The sequence below is a fragment of the Xenopus tropicalis genome, chromosome 6 (assembly GCF_000004195.4).
Source record: "Xenopus tropicalis strain Nigerian chromosome 6, UCB_Xtro_10.0, whole genome shotgun sequence".
Lineage (NCBI taxonomy): Eukaryota > Metazoa > Chordata > Amphibia > Anura > Pipidae > Xenopus > Xenopus tropicalis.
Window position 1 is genome coordinate 52,656,400 of NC_030682.2, and position 20,363 is coordinate 52,676,762.

At 39.4% G+C, this 20,363-nt stretch overlaps 1 protein-coding gene across 1 annotated transcript; it reads right to left on the minus strand.

Moving 5' to 3' along the window:
• Nucleotides 1-827: 827 nt before the first annotated feature.
• Nucleotides 828-19,784, minus strand: bfsp2 (beaded filament structural protein 2). The gene is made up of 7 exons (XM_002937735.5): nt 19,238-19,784; nt 14,355-14,437; nt 9,508-9,664; nt 7,421-7,582; nt 6,054-6,179; nt 3,802-4,022; nt 828-1,123 (listed from the first exon to the last, which is right to left on the minus strand). The coding sequence occupies exons 1-7, from the start codon at nt 19,781-19,783 to the stop codon at nt 1,120-1,122; spliced, it is 1,299 nt and encodes a 432-aa protein (XP_002937781.3). The 5' UTR covers nt 19,784; the 3' UTR covers nt 828-1,119.
• Between the last annotated feature and the right edge of the window lie 579 nt (nt 19,785-20,363).

A 20,363-nucleotide genomic window follows, 5' to 3' on the forward strand; every position in this document is an offset into this window, starting at 1 on the left:
AATAGTTTGCTGTGCAAATACTGGCGTATTTCAGCCAACGCTTCAAAAATCCGTGCTAAGGCGTTTTCTAGCGTATTTCCGCATTGTGTGGTTTGCTTCGAGTCTTTTCAAGTTATTTCTATGGATGATGATATCGGGCGTTTTTCAGCCGCTGAGAGAATTAGAAAATACGCAGTGTACAAACGCCACGTGTGGCATCAGCCTAAAAGTACCTTACAGGTAGTGTCCTTCCACACAAGAAGATACACAGCTGCCAATTGGTTAAATCGTCCAAAAACAGCATCAGTAATGAAAACCTTTAGTAGCAGGGGTAATGCCTACAGAGGCAGGAAAGGTATTCATTCCTAGGGGTGGCATTTGTTACAGCAGCACAATGGAAAAGATATCCATTCATAAAGCCCTTACCTAGCCCAACCACCAAATCACAAACATTGAAGTAAGCTGTCATTGGAAGAGTGCTGAGTATGGGGATATGGCGCTATAGTCACTGAGAAGCAACTATACAATTTCTGTTGCCAAAGAGTGATATCTTTTATTTGACAAATACAATAGCGCAGTGCCTATTATTATTATTAAAAAAAAAGTTCAGCGTATAAATTAATGTATGAAAATTTAATCCAACTTGAGTGTGAAGAGCACCTCATGTAAACTTGCTTTGAGGACAGCTGTGTGCACCCTAGGTTAAAAGGGGCTGTAATTTTCTAGTCATCTGGTCAGCACAGGGCAGCCTTTCTCTGAATTCTGAATGAGATACTGAGTTATTTCTAATTCCTGCCCTGCTTTTTGTTATTTTTAATGGCCAAATACCACACAACACACCTCTTTTATTCAGACAAAATCATTTTTAATTGCCTGGTTACATTAGATCATATTGTATCACGCCAAACTCCTTTTTTTTTTCCTTTTTTCTTCAGCAAAACAAAAATTAGTGAATTTAAGCATTTTTTTCCTGGTCTTTAAACAAATTATCAAATGAATTCCACACAAATAAAATAAAGGCCCCTGTGGGTTCCCAGTTATGGAAAGGCACTAGCAAACACTACCTTCTGGAACATTTTTTATTTACTAATAATTTAGCATGAAGTTCAGTGATTTGTCGGACTGGCTGCATCTTGAAATTCATCTGTGAAAAAAGAAAGTAAATACAATATATGAAATATAAAAGAAACTGCCAACAACTGCTGAAAAACAAAAAGAAAAAAGATTTCAATGAGCAGGGTGCAGAAGTAGAAAGTTCCAAGTCAAATGTTTTTGATAACCACATTTCAATTTCTTCATCGCTCTACATGTGAATTTATAGCCAGCTCTGTCACATTAGGGGGTGCTAAAGTAAAAACCAAAATGGATTTTTTGGGTTCTCCAATCACAAATACACATATCCACAATTTACTAGCTTCAAAAATAAAGGCTATGGGGCAGATTGTGTGCCCTTTATAATGCCGTTTTTAGAAGTGTATTTATCAAAGGGTGAAAGCTAGAGTTCACCCTTTGATAAATACACTTCTAAAAATCCCATAGGAATAAATAGAAAGTGAGTGAATTTTACTGTGGTGAGCTCTAATTTCACACTTTAATAAAACGGCCCCTAAAGTTTGTCCTGTTTCCCTCTCTGACCTGATAGCAGTTTGTAATGATGATCTGATGGCCGCTGGCTGTGCTGCTTAGAAGGAATTTTCAGCTCCACTGCCTGAAAGTTTAGAAACTGCTTCTGTTTCTCATCAAAGCTTCTGTCTGTTGCAAAGCCAATTTTATGTACACAGCACAGCCGGTGGCTTCCAGAACATCATTGTAAACACCTGTCAGGTCAGAGGGGGAAACATGACAAACTTTAGCCTTTATTTCTAAACAGGCGCAAAAATGTTAAAAAAGAGTAAAAAGTAAATTGGGAATATGTTTATTTTTGTGTGGTGAACCCCAAAAATTAAATTGTTTATTGACTTTAGAACCCCTTTAATACATATAAACTGGATGTGGTCTTGCTTGGTTGTGCTTTGCAACATCTCAGCAATTATAATTTGGTGGTACTAAAAACAATTGTGTTAAAATTCTGTTGGATAAAAATGTTGCATAAATGTTAAAACTTATATCTCCCCAGTTTTAAAATATCTGCCATGCACTGCTTGGCCCTTTATCCCTAGGGTGGATTTCTTTTTTCAAATCATTATAGTCTCAGTCTACAGCAGGTCAGATTCCAAGCTTTACTCACTAAGGAGTGCTTTAGAAACTCAGACTACTAGGGCTCATTCACAAACAAACACAAACAAATTTTATAATGTCACTTTCCCAATACAGATAAAACGTTTCAATGGTTGTAAAGTTTTTTTTTTTACATTTTCTTTTGATTATGCAAAAAAAAAACTTTTTTTGAGTTGACATTCCCCTACAGCCCAACCTTTTATACCTGTCAGCCACATTCAAATGGAAAAAAGTGTTGGGGAGCAACACAAGCATGAAAAAAAAGTTTCTGGGGTTCCAATAAGAGCTATGATTGGCTATTTGGCAGCCCCTGTGTGGACTGGCAGCCTATAGAAGGCTCTGTTTGTCAGTACACCTGGTTTTTATGCCTCCAAGTCAGGTATTCAAAATTAAGCGTCTGCTTTAAGGCTGATGCCACACGTGGCGTTTTTCCGCTGCGTATTTCTAATTATCTCGGCGGCTGAAAAACGCCCGATATCATCATCCATAGAAATAACTTGAAAAGACTCGAAGCAAACCACATAATGTGGAAATACGCTAGAAAACGCCTCAGCACGGATTTTTCAAGCGTTGGCCGAAATACGCCAGTATTTGCAAAGCAAGCTGTTCCTATGTATACACAAAGGCAGCTGCCAGACCTAGCGGAAATACGTGGCGTTTTTTACTATTTTGCACTATTAGCACCATGGCAACCGGCTTTGCTTACGTCACCAGTACTAGGCTGAAAAACGCCATAGTCAGGGGCTGTGTGGCTTGTGCAGCGTTTTTAGGCTGAGAAAAAACGCAGCAGAAAAACGCCACATGTGGCATCAGCCTAAGGCTACTTAACATTTAAGGAGCCGGTGAGCAACATGTTGCTCCCGAGCCACTAATTGGGGATCGCTGCCCTAAAGTAATTGACTAACCTTGAAACTCCAAGGTTGCAAGGACCATCATGCTATATTATTTTGAACCGGTACATGAACACTGTTGAGAGGATAAAAGTGATGCTGCCATGTGCCCAGCCATTATCAAAGATTACATATGTTTTTTTTATTGGTCTTAAAGGAACAGTAACACCAAAAATTGAAAGTGTATAAAAGTAACTAAAATATAATGTGCTGCTGCCCTGCACTGGTAAAAGTTGTGTGTTTACTTCAGAAAGTCTACTATAATTTATATAAATAAGCTGCTATGTAGCCATGGGGGCAGCCATTCAAAGGAGAAAAGGCACAGGCACATAGCAGATAACAGATAAAACATTATTGTATTCTACAGAACTTATCTGTTATCTGCTATGTAACCTGTGCCTTTTCTAATTTTTTCCAGCTTGAATGGCTGCCCCCGTGGCTACACAGCAGCTTATTATATAAATTATAGTAGTGTTACTGTAGCAAACACACCAGTTTTACCAGTGCAGGGCAACAGTGCATTATATTTTTATTACTTTAAAGCTCTTTCATTTTTTGGTGTTACTGTTCCTTTAAATTAGGAAATATTGCTAACATTCATCAACTCTTAAATACAAATATTGCCTTTAAATGAAATGTAAAATGAAAATGTAAAATGTGAATTTATAGGTTATAGTTTCTACATAAACATGTAGCAGGGAGAAACTAGTATTACCTGTTTTCCTCTCCATCCAGGATAGCATGGTAGGCTGCTATATCCTTTTCAAGATGCATCTTGCTGGCTACCAGCTGCTCTCTGTCCCTCTCCTGATGTTCAGTTTCCATTTTGATCTCTTCTAACTCTGCTTCCAGCTTGGTAATCACTGAGCCTAAGTTCTGTAGTTCAATGTCGTGCCAGTGCTTAGCATCATGCAGAGCATTTTCCAGGCCTCTTTTCTAAAGGAACAGGAAATTTAATGTACTGTAATTGCAACTCTTCGGTGACTTATAATATCCTTATATTTTACAATAGGGGGTACATTATTCACTGTATAATTTTTGAGCATTTCAGTTTATAAATGTTCTGTACTTTTACTGCTGCCTAAGAAAGTACCAAACATTCAATGCTTTATTTTTCTTGCTGGAGCAATTTGTTCCAGTGCAGAAAATAGTTATCAGAGTTAGATTAACTATTCAGAGGATTGTTAGAGCTCAGTAGCCCCTACTGCAGAATGGTGTAAATTCTAAATATCTGATGCCTTTAAAAATCTTCCTGCCACTCAATAAAGTGTTAAAGGGGTGGTTCATCTTCAGGTTAACGTTTAGTATGTTATCAAACAGCCTATCTATAGGGATGTAGCGAACCTCAAAAAAAAAGTTCGCGAACCTGTTCGCGAACTTCCGCCGAAAATTTCGAATATTCGCGAACTTTGCGAACCCCATAGACTTCAATGGGAAGGCGAACTTTAAAACCTAGAAAACCCATTTCTGCCCAGAAAACTGATTTTAAAGTTGTTTAAAGGGTGCCACGACCTGGACAGTGGCATGCAGGAGGGGGATCAAGGGCAAAAACCTCTGAAAAATTGACACACGCCGTTTTTCGAAATGATCGGTAATTTTGCGACTTTTTCGTATTTTCCGGCGCTTTCGTAAAGTTATCGTAAGTTTTGCGACTTTTTCGGAGCTTTCGTAACGTTATCGTAAGTTTTGCGACTTTTTCGGATCATTCGTAACGTTATCGTAAGTTTTGCGACTTTTTCGGATCATTCGTAACGTTATCGTAAGTTTTGCGACTTTTTCGGAGCATTCGTACCGTTATCGCAAGTTTTGCGACTTTTTCGGATCATTCGTAACGTTATCGTAAGTTTTGCGACTTTTTCGGAGCATTCGTACCGTTATCGTAAGTTTTGCGACTTTTTCGGAGCATTCGTACCGTTATCGTAAGTTTTGCGACTTTTTCGGAGCATTCGTACCGTTATCGTAAGTTTTGCGACTTTTTCGGAGCATTCGTACCGTTATCGTAAGTTTTGCGATTTTTTCGGTGCCGGCGAACCCAAATTGCGAATTTGCGGACTTGCGAACACCCGATGTTCGCGCGAATTAGTTCGCCGGCGAACAGTTCGCTACATCTCTACCTATCTACTGTACAGCGCTGCGTACATAAGTAGCGCTTTATAAATAAAGATATACATACATACATTCTTAGCAACATTTAAATTGGTCTTCATTTTGTATTTTTTTTATAGTTTTTGAATTATTTGCTTTTCTTTTTACTCTTTCCAGTTTTCACTGGCCCCAGCAGCCTAAAATCTCTGGCTTGGTGAGGCTAAAATACCATCATGGGAAAACACGTTTTTTTCAAAATTAATCAGTTAATAGAGCTTCCCCAGCAGAATCCTGCACTGAAATCCGTTTTTAAAAAATACAAATAGATTTTTTAGATTTAATTTTGAAATTTCAGATGGGGCTAGCCATATTCTTCATTTCCCAGGGTGCAATAACCATGTGACCTTTGTGCTGATAAACTTCAGTCACACTTTACTGCTGCGCTGCAAGTTGGAGTGATATCACCCCCCTCCCAGCAGCAAATCAGCACAATGGGAAGGCAGCAAGATAGCAGCTCCTAGTAGATATCAGAATAGCACTCAATAGTAAAAAATCCAAGTCCGGCTTGGGACTCCTCCAGTTACATGGGAGTAGGAGACGCAATAGGTTATCTGAAAGCAGTTCTAATGTGTAGTGCTGTCTCCTTCTGAAAGCTCAGACTCAGGCACAAAGCACTGAGATGGCTGCCTATATACCGATATTATAACTAAAAATATACATATATTTATTAGTTCAGGAATAAAATTTTAATGTAAACAGTGTAATTTAGAAATAAAAAGTACACCATAAAATCATGACAGAATCCCTTACTGTGGAAAATATTTAACTATTAAGATTTTCTCTGACTTCCCCAGTTTGATATTTAATAAATAAGTTCCTTACCAATGTCCTTAGTGATTCTGTCTCTGCTTGCAAGCTCTGGATTTTACAGGTGGTGTCATGAAACTCTTCCTTTAGATTTTCTGCCAATTCCTCCACCTCATCTTGTGCAGCTGGCAGTGCGACTGACTATGGTTGGGGAAAATACAGCACAATAATTGTAAAAATAACTGTGCTAGTTTGCACTTACATACTGTACGTGAATTCCTGAGAATTTCTCATTTTGATCACTTTTTTCTAGTACAATCAATGTGAACTCACAGCTGCAGCTACTCTTGATTGCTTGAGCCAATGAATGTCTGGGTATATGATTCTAGCAATTTGAGATGGCTGTACCTCATATGGGCATGGGGTGATGAGATGTACAGCAAAACTTGAATTGTTTTTTGTTTTTTTTTATAAATAGCCATACTGCACCAATAGTATCCATTTTGCACTTCTTTGCAGAGATTGGCTGAAAGCTTCAGCTGGCTGAGGGGGAATTATGGCTGTATGAGTGGATGCAAGTCTCAGGAGATAAACAGTCTTTGTTTATTGCAGGAGCTAACAACATGACTGAAGATTTGGCCAGAGGCTATAGTATTTTGCTGTACTAGAGGCCATTTACAGTTATGTTATCTTTTACTTTATTACTTTCTCCCTTTGCAGGTTCTAGGTAAAACAACAAAATTTGTACAGTGTATGGTCCAAGAGGCCTGGATTTACTTTTAAAAAACACAAGTTTTGCTGGTTACTCATTTAAAGAGAGACAACAGAGGAGGAAGCCAGACCTAAGGCGAAAGCTTAGATTGTGGACAAGCAGCACAGGTAAACAATAGAAATTGGCGAGAGAAAGGGAATGTTTTGGTGTGCACTGAGATATGAGGAGGACATTAGGCTGTGCACTTGTAAATTGGCTAAGGAGGAGCACCACATAGGCATAATGGATGTCTGTCTGTCTTTGTCAAGTTTCAAGGTTAAAAAAGGCCTTTTTAATTTAAAATTAACGGATTGCTTTTCAAATTAGAAACATCTATATCCAATTTACTTATTAACACAGAATAAAGAAGGAATAGTGAAGTTACAGCACAGCACACAGTGAATGCAATCAATCGGAAAAGGGTGTGCTCTGATGATTGGATCCATCTCTATATGCCAAAGTAACGTTCAAGTTAGATGTAGAATTTTTCAAAGACAGGCAAATGCGGTAAAATCCTTCCTGCAGTTCTCCTTACATTATATTTAGCCTGAAATATGGAAATCTAAATATTAAACATTTTGTTATGCTATGTACATGCCTGCTATTTATTCACTGGTGAAATGCTAGAACTCTATAAAACTATGGTAAATACATTATGCAGCATATACATGCTGTATGCCAAATAACATACTTTTGTTTGCAGAAGGACACCTGTCTCAGCTCTGTTTTTCTCAATGTCTTTCTCCCAGTGGATCCTTATGGTTTCCAGGATGTCATCAAGTCCAGTACCAATTGGCACATCCATTTCTTCTAGCTGAAATCCAGCCAACTGTTTATACAGCATCTTTACGTCCTGTAAAACACACAGTCTATGGCCCAAACTACTCCTAAATAAGAAGGAAAGCTACTGATGCAGTTTCTTCCCAACAAATTAGCCACAATAGTGCAAGCTAGAACCCTATATTTATTCTGTAGAATGCTTTACCATAACTGGTTAAACAGCCATAGAAGCTGCCATTTTAGCTTGGTCTTATTTTACTTCCTGTCTACATCTCTGTACTCTGTGCTCACATTACAGCAGAGATGGGAGAAGGGGGAGTGAGTGAGGAGCAAGCTGAGCATGCTCATGCTGAGCCCTGGAGGTTTGAGCTAAAAGAAGGAAGAACCGAAGAACACGTGTACTGAATAGAAGGAAAGAAATGCTGTGTATCTTGTGACAGAGGACTCAGAGTAGCATTAAGGTCCCCATACACGTGAGATTGAGATCGCCAAGCAAGCGGATCTTCACCCGATATCCCCACCTACGGGATGGGCGATATCGGGGAACATGTAGGCTAATGCGATCGTTTGGCCTTTGGGCCAAATGATCGAATTATATTGGTGGCAATGGAGCAGTCCACCCAACTAGACTTTTAAACCTGCCCGATCAAGATCTGGCACTATTATTGCATGCAGCAATGTTATAGACATACATGCTAGATCAGTAATAGAAAACTTATAGCCTTCCAGATGAAATACAATAATGGACATTTTAATAAATATTGGAAAGGGTCTATTAGACCTTGCATAGGCTATAACTTTTCTCTAAATGTATGCATCACTTTAAAGGAGAAGAAAAGTCATTTTGGCATTTTACTGCCAATAGATTCACCACATTACTGCCACCTAAAATGCTATATTTATTCTGCAGAAAGCATTACCATACCTGAGTAAAGAGCCCTAGAAGCTTTCTCTGTTTGCTTAATATTGCAGCTGCCATTTTAGCTTGGTCTTCAAAGCTTCCTGCTGTATAACTCTAGCTGTTATAGCTGAATACAACCCTAAGCATCCCACTGACAACTGAGCAGTTAAAGAAGAGCTAGTGTTTCGACATGACAAACAGGAAGCTTATTCTATACCCATAATCTTTGAGGTAAATGCAGGGGGGTGGTATGGGAGGGCAGCATTAGGTCTGCTGCTTTAGACAGCAGAAGACCCTGAAAAACCCCTGATTTACCTTAAAGGGAAACGAAAGTCAAAGTCACTTGGGGGTGCCAAAATGTTAGGCACCCCCAAGTGACTTTAACCGCTTACCTCGTACCCCGGGCTGGTGCCCCTGTTAGGAGAAAACAGCACCAGCCCGGGGCACCTGGAGCGCAGCGCTTCCGTCTTCCTGGCTTCCTTTTCCTGAGTGCCAGCGGTGGGCGCATGCGCAGTAGAGTGAAAAGCCGACTTTAACATTTAAGTTCGGCTTTTCACTCTACTGCGCATGCGCGCGCAGCGAATCAGGAAAAGGAAGCGCCGGCAGCTACCCCGGGCTGGTGCTGTTCCTTCCTCACAGGGGCACCAGCCCGGGGTAAAAGGTAGGCGGTCAAAGTCACTTGGGGGTGCCTAACATTTTGGCACCCCCAAGTGACTTTGACTTTATTTTTCCTTTAAGTCAAATATTATTATTCTGCTACATGCTGTGTGCTTTAGCATTTCATGAAAGAAAATACAGAATCAAATTAACAACTCGATTGTTAACATTGGTTTTCCAACTAAATAAAGAGCTCTTTCAGTTGATTTTCACCAGTCTGGGCCAATTCATTTTCTATAGGCAGGCAACAGAATTGGGGCCAGTTATTATTTCTGCTCAAGATAAAGCATTGATATTAGAAATGAATTAATTGTTGAATATGGAACCTGCCAAAGAAGCCATACCCTCTTGTTTTAATTAGCTGGAAAGGCTCATTTATAAAAATGATACAGGTGCTTAAATAATGACTGTAATGAGTAGATCACGGTCTTTTCTGTTACCTCCTTATGATTCTTTGACAAAGAAGCCAGATCTTCCTTCATGCTTTCTATCTGACTTTCAAGATCCTTTTTGGTCAAGTTTGCATCATCTATCACTTTGTACAAAGACCGGATCTCCTCCTGAATTGCCTTTCGAAATGGCTGCTCGTTCTCATACCTAACATTTAAATAACAGTTATGGGGGAATGTAATACAACAACAGGATACAGATGTACAAAATTAATAATAAAGACATTACTTTTTCAGTGCAATACTGTTAATTGGACGTAATTGTTGAATCAGGTCCGATTGGGCTGGGTTGCCTTGAAAAAGAGATTGTGGCAGTAAGGTGTTATTGAAATTCCCTGGAGTGTCAGTGTTGCTGCATTACCACTATCACTTTATGAATTAAAAGGCATATGTTACGCCATTTTTAAACACAAATTTTTATATATTTTTTAATGATTCTGGCACCCCAGGAGCCAAAACGTAGTTTGAGTATAAGGCTTCGTTTTTTTTCTTTTGTACTCTGTAATTTGAAGGAAAACGGGTGCATAAAGGTAAAATTGTAAATTGCTTCTCAGAGCAGTGGCATAACTGTAAGGGAAGCAGACCCCACAGTCACTGGGGGGGCACAGGGGACAAAAATAGTACAGGTATGGGATCCCTTATCTTGAAACCCGTTATCCAGAAAGTTCTGAATTACGGAAAGGCCATCTCCCATAGACTCCATTATAACAAAATAATTCTAATTTTTAAAAATGATTTCCTTTTTCTCTGTAATTATAAAACAGTACCTTGTACTTGATCCTAACTAAGATATAATTAATCCTTATTGGAGGTAAAACAAGCCTTTTGGGTTTATTCAATATTGAAATGATTTTTAGAAGACTTAAGTTATGGAGATCCAAATTACGGAACGATACCTTATCCGGAAAACCCCAGGTCCCGAGCATTCTGGATAACAGGCCCCATACCTGTACAAAAAAATCCACCCCCAGCCGCTCTCTTACCTGCAGATGGGGAGCAGAGGACACTGATATAAGGGTAGCGGGGGACACAATGGGACAGAGGGGCTAACAGTGGGTGGGTGGAGTGCTGAGTCAGAGTGACTGTGCACCGGGCCCCTCCAAAATTTCTTTTTGCTGGGGGGCCGGGTGCCGACTTGTTACACCACTGTCTCAAAGGCCTCTTTGAAGACGTTTTCTCTCCATTAGGGATAGTTTTCTTAAATTAACAAGGAAATGTGGTCATAATCATATTTCATCATTCCTAGAAGAGAGTTCTGTGATGATCATAGTAAGTTATTGGCATCCAAGAGATTTATTGATAAAGACCTTGAAGCCTTAAGGTGGCCATACACGGACCGATTTTTTACTTACAAACGACCGATTCCCGAACGATCCGATGCTATCGTTAAGTTATCGTATAGTTGGTGGTGTACGAACGATCGTCGGCCCACTAAACGAGCCGACATTATCGTCCCCAAAATCGATCAGCCAGGTTTAAAAATTTTGGTCGTTTAACGATAAAATCTGCCAGTTGGTGTGAGTGTCAGACATTTGTCTTTCTGTAAATACCGCTTCCGTCACTACCACGACATTCGATCGTACGTAGATGTACGATCGTACATATTTTACGATAATGATGCGACGAAATCTTTCCCGAATTATCGTTGCCCGTGGATGGCATATCGTATGGGAACTCGATCGCCATACGATCGTTTGTCGATATAATCGTTCATCGCACAACGAGCGAAATCGCCTCGTGTATGGCCACCTTTAGTTTCTAAGAAAGATCTGGAATCACCTTACAGTTTTTCACTCATTATTTCAGCGTGTTAAATATTACGTTGTTTCCAGGATGTCATTCTTTTGGATCTGTGCCTGCCAATTAACTTAATATTCCTCCACTAACTGAAACTTTTTTCTCTTATAGTATACAGATCATGAAGAACAGTAGTCTTTTCTTTAGACAACTCTATGTAAATACAGGTGAATTAGATTTTCACAGAATGGCATTTATTCATTTCGTCACTATTCATTTAGTCACACACATAGATTTTTAAACAGAGCAGCACTGCAGAACATTATGTAGTAATGGCCTATGTTGTTTGTGCACCATTTACCATAAATAGCACAAATAAAACTCTATACAGCTTGAAAATGTATGTTTGGTTTTTTTTTTCTCCCGTGGGCTACTTCACACCACTGAATATTTTCTCTTGTCTTGCATACATTAGATTGTAACTGCAAGGTCCTTATACAATGTGGGAAGCAGAGTATATATGTATATATGTGCAATATATGTGCATGTAAGCTTCCCAGGGTGTAAGCCTTGTTCTGAAGATTTGGTATGAATCTGTGTCCATATTAGAAGAACATGATTTAAAGGGAAACGAAAGTCAAAGTCACTTGGGGGTGCCAAAATGTTAGGCACCCCCAAGTGACTTTAACCGCTTACCTCGTACCCCGGGCTGGTGCCCCTGTTAGGAGAAAACAGCACCAGCCCGGGGCACCTGGAGCGCAGCGCTTCCGTCTTCCTGGCTTCCTTTTCCTGAGTGCCAGCGGTGGGCGCATGCGCAGTAGAGTGAAAAGCCGACTTTAACATTTAAGTTCGGCTTTTCACTCTACTGCGCATGCGCGCGCAGCGAATCAGGAAAAGGAAGCGCCGGCAGCTACCCCGGGCTGGTGCTGTTCCTTCCTCACAGGGGCACCAGCCCGGGGTAAAAGGTAGGCGGTCAAAGTCACTTGGGGGTGCCTAACATTTTGGCACCCCCAAGTGACTTTGACTTTATTTTTCCTTTAATAGCTCTGCAGTTTTTGAAGTAGGATGTACAGTATTTGCATTACTTCAGTTACTTTTTATATTCGGTACATAAAAAATATTAATAGTATCAAGCAAGTTACTAAAAGTAGTTATTTGCATAATTTACATTTAGTTAGCATAGCTTTTCTGCAGACTGTGTCCCTTTTTGTAAGAGATGAGCAGTTCTAGTACCATATTGGCTTTTATTTATTGGCTGCAGTAGATTGCTTTTCAGCACAAGCTTTTAATTCATTAATTGCAAGAGGAAAAAGATGGTCTTATTTTTTTACGTATTTACCAGTTTCACTGATTTTTTTTAATCTATTAAGTTTCTGTTCTCTTAGGTGAAGCAACCCTTTCATGTAAAATTCAGACTGTTTTGTAGCCCCCTCCCTCTCACAGAGAGCCATGGCAAGCTAAAGAGAAGTCACTTGTTCCATTTCACAAAGAGAGCTTAGATCAGCAATTAGAAATCTGCTGCTATGTGTGAAAGAACTGGCTTGAAAATGATTTGTTTGTATATCAGTTCCCTGGGGCATATGCCCATCCATATGTGTACATGTATGCAGGGGCTGTTAAACTGTCTATATTTAGTTTGCAAGTGTTAACTAATTCTTATTCATTTAATGGTTTTTTTTTATAATTACTGAAAAAATATATTTATTGAGGGCTTTAATTCTGCTGTCAGTAGGAAACAATGTACATGTATCGGATCTGTTATATGGAAAACTGTTATCAAAAAGCTCTGAATTACAGGAAGACCATCTCCCATAGACTCAATTTTAATCAGATCGTTGACATTTTTAAATTGTATTTCCTTTTTCTCTGTAATAATAAAACAGTACCTTGTACTTTTTCCAAGTTAGATATAATGAATCCTTAATTAATGATTAAATGATTTATTATTGTCCCAATAATTTTCGTACCATGGCGATCAGTCGTTTATTCAACAGGTTAGAAAATTTTGGTCAGATAACGATAATATCTGCACATGTATTGTGTATCAGACAATATCTTTGGGGGTCCTACAATGGTCACTTTCAAATGATTGGAGTCTGCCAACTATTTCATGTTCAGATCATCCTTCAATTTGTATTTTAAGGGCTTTATCCTACAATTTCAGTCTGAATGTTAATTTTAGATCATTGCATTTAAACGTTCAACCTATATACGAATGTTTGGTGAAAGAAGACTTAAATCTGAACATGTAAGGTATGCAGATCCAAAAGACCCCATATCTGGAAACCCTAGGTCCTGAGCATTCTGGATAACAGAATCCATACCTGTATACAATTATGTAAAGTAATATTATATTGGGGCCAAAAACTGTTTATACTATGGCTATGCATGCAAAAATAAATCATATTGAAAGAAAAGGACACAGAGCCACGTTTACTGTTTCCCTGTTAAGGGCCCCAGCTAGCAGCTGAGTGTCACATCCATCCTTTGACTAAAAGTTACTTCTGGACTCTCACAGTTCATAAAGCAAAGATATATGGTGCTTTCATCTATTAGTTGGCCACACATTTGGATTTCTTAAAATGTATTTAACTGTTTTGCCATTGTATGCCCATCTATTAAAGGGGTAAGATATGCCTAAAATACATTTCCTATTTTTTGCTATTCTTTATAAACAGGGCTATTTGTTAAGAGCTCCCAGCAGTCATTAAGCAGCTCATTATCAAGGGGCTTCTCAGGGGCCTGGCAATTCATTTTATCAGCTGCTCTGAAGTTCTTTCAAAATAGGACAGAAAGTGCTGAAGTGAAACTGGCTTTATATTCTTGTTTAGATATTGGCAAAAAGTATGTTCAGTACAAGCCCAATACATTGAAATTCAAATACTGTCCCTTCTGTCTATTCTGTAGTCTCTGGCTTGGTGAAGAAATGCTGGTTTTCATAACTGACTTGGTGGATCTTCATACTCAAATCTCAAATTCTTACAAACAAATTAAAGAGACTATTTGCTTCGGTACAGGTTCAATAAATGGTATTAAATGTCACTAACAGCTTATTCTATTTGAAGACCAATATAGGCTTTTGAGGGTTTGGTCTTTATTACCTTTCTTTGAAGTCCTCAGCACAGGCTTGTAAATTTTCCGTTTGAAGCATCAGTCGTGCATTTTCAAGGACAGCATCTCCTACCTGCAAAAATGAAATAGTCATTATCGCTGCTAAATGCATGTCATTATATGAATAACCAGTTACCTCAGCTCTGCTGAATAAGGACTTATCTAGTCTAGTCTTTCCATCAGAAAACCAAAGAATTAGGGAAACGTTATATTTGATTCTACTAAAGCCACTACTAACCACACCACCTAAAGGTGGCATACAAAATCCGGTCGTCTGGTGAGGTCGCCAAGCGAGCGGATCTTCTCACGATATCTCCACCTACGCGTAGGCGATATCAGGGGAATTTAGGCTAATTTGGTTGTTTGGCCCCGGGGCCAAGCGATCGAATTATAACGACTGTAATGGGCGCAGTCGGTTCGGGGACTGCATGAATGAAAGCTGATGTGGTCTCTGATCCGACTGAATTTTTCAATCTGCACAATCGATATCTGGTCGATTTCAGGCCAGTTATCGGCCGGGCAGGCCAGTCATTGTTGCCCCTACACGGGCCCTATAATCGACCCGTGTATGGCCACCTTAACCTTAATAGTTACCCTGTGTGTGTAGTCCTAAAGGGTCAACAACAGTAGGAACATTTTTACATATAAGGTGCCATTTATGAAAGACAGGGGAAAGAAGTGCAGCCACTTGGGTGCAAAAGGGCACCCCTTATTGTTCATTCAGCAAGCACCTTTTTCCCTTTCTGTCAAATAAAAAACTGACATGAGGTACAGACCAAAGACATTCTCTATGCATCCCTCGCTATTCTGTAATTCATTTACTTGAAGTGTTTTTATTTTTACAGTTATGGGATCCGTTAATCGGAAACCCGTTATCCAGAAAGCTCTGAATTACGGAAAGCCTGTCTCCCATAGACTCCATTTTAAACAAATAATTTTATATTTTTAAAATGTATTTCCTTTTTCTCTGTTATAATAAAACAGTACCTTATACTTGATCCCAACTAAGATATGATTAATCCTTATTGGATGCAAAACAGTCCTATTGGGTTTAATTAATGTTGTATTGTTTTTTTAATAGATATCTGGAATACTCTTGGTCCCGAGCATTCTGGAAACGGGTCCTATACCTGTACTATGAGATGTCATCTTACTGCATAGTAGTGATCCCCAACCAGTAAGTTGTGGGCAACATGTTGCTCACCAACCCATTGGATGTTGCTTCCAGTGGCCTCAAAGCAGATGCTTATAAAACCATGCATAATGCCAAACAGAGCCTCTTGTAGATTGCCAGTCCATGTAGGAGCTACCAATAGCCAATCACAGCTTTTATTTGCACTTGGCATGCTGGTGTTGCTCTGCATATTTGTTACATTTTTGACGTGGCTCATGGGTGAAATACATGATGCAGTACAAGATGCAGTTTTTAAACAAACAAAAAATAAACCCCCTTCCTAAATAAAAATTATGTGATAAATATCTAAGCAGAGGCATGGATTTGTAGTGAAATTCTGCATTTCTGCATTAAAATTTACTGGTGGAAAAAAGTTTGCCCATAAAAAAGTCACCAAAACAAAAAAGTCACCAAGAAAAAATGGTGCTGAGACAAAAAAAGTTGTTGCAAAAAAAAAAAATGCCCATTGACTTATATGCATTTCACACATTTTTTGCCATTTTGTGAATTGTTTTGCAGTTTCGTGAATGGAGCAAATGAGCAAAACGAGACAGATTCATCACTATATCTGAGTGAAGTATCAATACAGAAAGACATGTCCCAGAAGAATGTATTAGATTGTAATTATGTGCAGTTGGTTCTTGCATGACATATGCTCCATGCCCCAAAGGGAGACAAGCAGCAACTTGTTACATGTGATCCATATTTAGAAACAGGTTCATTCAGGCAAAAAGGCATTTTGCACTTTACCTGCACATACTGTATATTCTGGCAGAAGCAGCTCATAAAAAAAATGTTCTTACTGAAATACACTTTCTTTTTTTTTATTTTGTAGGAGACGTATAACGTAACTGAAAATCCCCCCAATCTTGTAGGTAATAACAAATATGGTGCTGGTTTTACTCTGGGAGAAAATGATCATTATCTTTAAAAATGGTCTGTTTATTGTATCTCCCTATAGATTTGTAACAATCCCTGTTGTAATTCTGTAAGGAGGGCGCTTGTACTTATGGTCCCTGTCAGAAACACAGTAGGAAGTGTGTAACCAATCACAGTCATGCAGTCACACAGTTCCCTATCAGGTCAGCATAGCTACTGTCAAACAGTGCAGTGTGCTGAGTGCCACCGGCTCCCCTGCTCATCTTGGGAAAAGTGACATCCCCCCACCGATCACTTGCCTCTTATTCAGTTAGGGGAATGGGGTAATTCCCAGTCAGCAGTATAGTATTGTAGCTGGCGATGGCTAGGGTAACGCCTGACAGGTAAGAAAATTGCTTTTCATGTTGTCCAATACAATCCATAGTATTTACTTCCTATTAAAAATGTCTGTGCAGTGTAATAAGGTTGTAAAGTCAAACCAGTTTTATTTGTGTTTGCTGCCACCTTGTGCCAACAACAACTGATGACATGCCAATGATCCTTCAGTTTTGCGATTATATGTTAACAAAAGGAATTCTGGGAGTGAATTCCAAACTCTTAAAAAAATCCCATTTACATGGGTTTATCCTATAGGCTACAGCTCACCCACTGGGTTTGAAGCTGAAGCCAGTGGGTGAGCTTTAGCCTATAGGATAAACCCATGTAAATGGGATTTTTTTAAGAGTTTGGAATTCACTCCCAGAATTCCTTTTGTTTGCTTTTGTCTGTATGAGGCAGTCTCCTCAAACTAATTTATTTGCGATTATATGTTGTGAGCTCTCTGGTCTGGGAGAGAGTCTGAAGAGAGAAATAGTCCCCCCCTTGGGTTCTCTCCTGCTCTTTCCTGTACTGTACTCCTGAATGTCTCTAAATATTCTCTTGTGAGGTATAAGTCGAACAGGGTGATCTGCTACAAAGCCATAGGGTCCCATTTTTTCTGGAAAAAAATACAGGGCTTAGTGTATATTTACCTGTCTTCCCTATTAATAACATTGGGAGCAAGCATCGTTTGACATTTGTATGTAAGTGATCAAAATATTAAAGGAATACTGTCATGGGAATTTTTCATATCAGTTAATAGAGCTTCTCCAGCAGAATCTGGACAGATGTTTTTATATTTAATTTTGACATTTGCCATGGGGCTAGCCATATTCTTCATTTCCCAGGGTGCCACAACCATGTGACCTGTGCATTGATAAACTTTTACTTTACTGCTGAGCTGCAAGTTGGAATGATATCACCCCCTTCCCAGCAGTCGATCAGCAGAATAATGGGAAGGTAGCAAGCTAGCCACTTCCAGTAGGTATCAGTATAGCACTCAATAGTAAGCAATCCAAGTCCAGCTTGGGACTCCTCCAGTTACATGGGAGTAGGAGAAACAATAGGTTGCCTAAAAGCAGTTCTAATGTGTAGCACTGGTTTTTTCTGAAAGCTCAGATTCAGGCACAATGCACTGAGATGGCACCTACACACCAATATAACAACTAAAAAATAATACATTTGTTGGTTCGAAAATAACATTTCAAATGGTAAAAATTACTGTGCTTCATCATCATTGTAAAGAATGCGCAAATGGAAGTAAGCCAGGAACTGGGAAACGACATGTCCACAACAGGGTAGGAAGGAGGGAACCCAAGAAGTGTGTTGGGAATTATGGGGGTTGTAATTTGTTGGGTTGCCTGCATTGGTGTCCACAAATAGGGGCAAGGGGGCACTTGTCCCTTTGGAATTATGCATAGCTCCCAGCTGCCTGTCCAAGATCACTGTTTATATATCCCATTTTGCTTTTTGTTCTTGGATCTTCTCAGCTCCCTGTTTCTCGAAAAAACATCCAAAATTGGTGCATGGCCATCCTGGATTTTTTACATGAGCCAGGCAGAGGGAGGCAGAGAGAGAGACAAGCAGCGTGGGAGCAGCAGGAAAGAAGGGCTTTGGTGCTGGAATTCTGTTTGTGCAAGTGTAGGTGAGGGAATGCTTTAGGTCTATCTGTTTCTGCATTTATCTTACTGGAATATATGGAGTTAATGTAGTGCCCATTGGACATTTCAACATCATTATACTGTCACATCTGGGGTTAATATGCAGATTATTCATTTTCCATAGTAATTATATTGGGGTTAAAATGGCCATTTTCTGTTTCATTTAGTGATTATACTGGCTCTTTTTTGGTTAATATGCTCGTTGTCCATTTTCTGTAGTAATTGTACTGGCACGTCTTGGGTATGTTTTAGTAAAATGGGTGTGGTATTTAGGGGTGTGTTTGCAAAGTGCATGTTACATAGTTACAAAGGGCTGTAAAAAGACCAGACTCAAGTTCAACCCTTCCAAAAAAAACCCAAAAACTTTCGCAGCACAGCGCACGGCAGATTTTCATGGTTTATACTCTTTACTTAAACACCCCCTAGTTATACAATTATGTAAGGCGTGAATAACCTTTTGTGCTTTGTTAATAAAGTGGTTTCCTTCAAACTTGGCACCTAGTTACTGTATACAGGTTTAGTCTTTGCCCCAGTTATTGGTCACCAATATTTTTTTTTTTAAATGTATTTTTTATTGTTAAATTGTTAATACCAGTCCTTGCCTAGATAAGGTTTCACAACCCAAACACTAGAGTCAATGTCATCACAAGCCAGTTATCCTTCCTGTATGTTTTTGCAGTGTAGAATACCTGGAGGTATGTTCTTGCCCTTTTAATTTTTGAATATTGCCATTTATTTGCAATGTTTGTGCAAGGTTTGCATTTAAAATGATATATTAAATAAAGTATTATTTAGCACTTACTTGATAGTAGATACTTTCCCATTTATCCCTGAGAGTCCCCCAGCTGCTCACAGTTGAAGACTTCTTGTCCAGATAGACTCTTATATGGTCCTCCAGCTCTCTGTTCACCTGCTCTAAAGCCCTCACTTTGTCTATGTACTCAAGAAGGCAGCTATTCAGAGACTCAAATGTTGGGACTCTTCCTTTATCCAGACCTTGAGCTGCTGGAACAGGAGGGCCTGAGCTGCGCAGTCCTTGCATGAAAACACTGCTGATGCCCAAGGCCCGTCGAGACACTCGTGTACCAAGGCTGCTGGTTCCACTACTTAGAGCACTGCCTACATATACCCCAGGATTCCTTGGTGCAATGCAAAAGACTCGGTTGGTTGCACCTGAACATTCTGAAGAGGTGTAGTGGTGCTGTTGCCCCAAGATGGAAGATCTGCGCCTTGGTAAAGGCATGATGCTAGAAGATCCCACCACAGTTTCTGGTCTCAGACGCTCTATTGCCAGGCTCAACACACAATTATTTTTGGCTTGTGTATTTTCAGTATAGAATCCTGTCATATGTTTTGTTCTAGAACATTGTGCTTGTACTGACTGTCATGGAGTATTTGTGCCTCATTGTCCTATGGTATTCAGTACCTCAGCAGTTCCATTCAGGAATGTTCTGTTGTAGCAAATAGTGGCAGATGAAAGAAGGTGAAATGGACACCATGCTCACATTAGAGTTGTGTCTGAGCTTCATTCAAAGGGTGCAGGACATATACAGTATATACACGTTTATATTTTCCCAACTATAATTGTTTTATATATATATATATATACATATGGTGGGGGACCAAAACGTTGAGTCTTTTTCTTCAATCAATCATTTTTTAAATCATGTGAGTGCTGACAATGGTTGCTTATATATATATATATATATATATATATATATATATATATATATATATATATAGCGAACCCAGGGTGGCACTCTGGGTTCAGGTGGCCCTGCCTATTTTTGAGGCTGAGTGTCTCCCCTATCTCTCCCAACTATTCAGGCAGTGCCGGATTTCAAATTGGGGTGCCCCGAGGCCGCCCCCTTTGTGCGCCCCCCCCCGCCACGAGCGCGCATATGGAGCAATGGGGAGAGATCCCCATT

What these genes read in the sequence shown, in the direction of transcription:
- bfsp2 (XM_002937735.5), bottom strand. Translation starts at nt 19,783, where the DNA reads ATGACAGGATTCTATACTGAAAATACACAAGCCAAAAATAATTGTGTG. An exon ending in TGTCAAAGAATCATAAGGAG is followed by an intron (nt 7,583 to 9,507) that starts GTAACAGAAAAG and finishes TGTGTTTTACAG; the next exon opens with GACGTAAAGATGCTGTATAA. An exon ending in CAGAATCACTAAGGACATTG is followed by an intron (nt 4,023 to 6,053) that starts GTAAGGAACTTA and finishes CTGTTCCTTTAG; the next exon opens with AAAAGAGGCCTGGAAAATGC.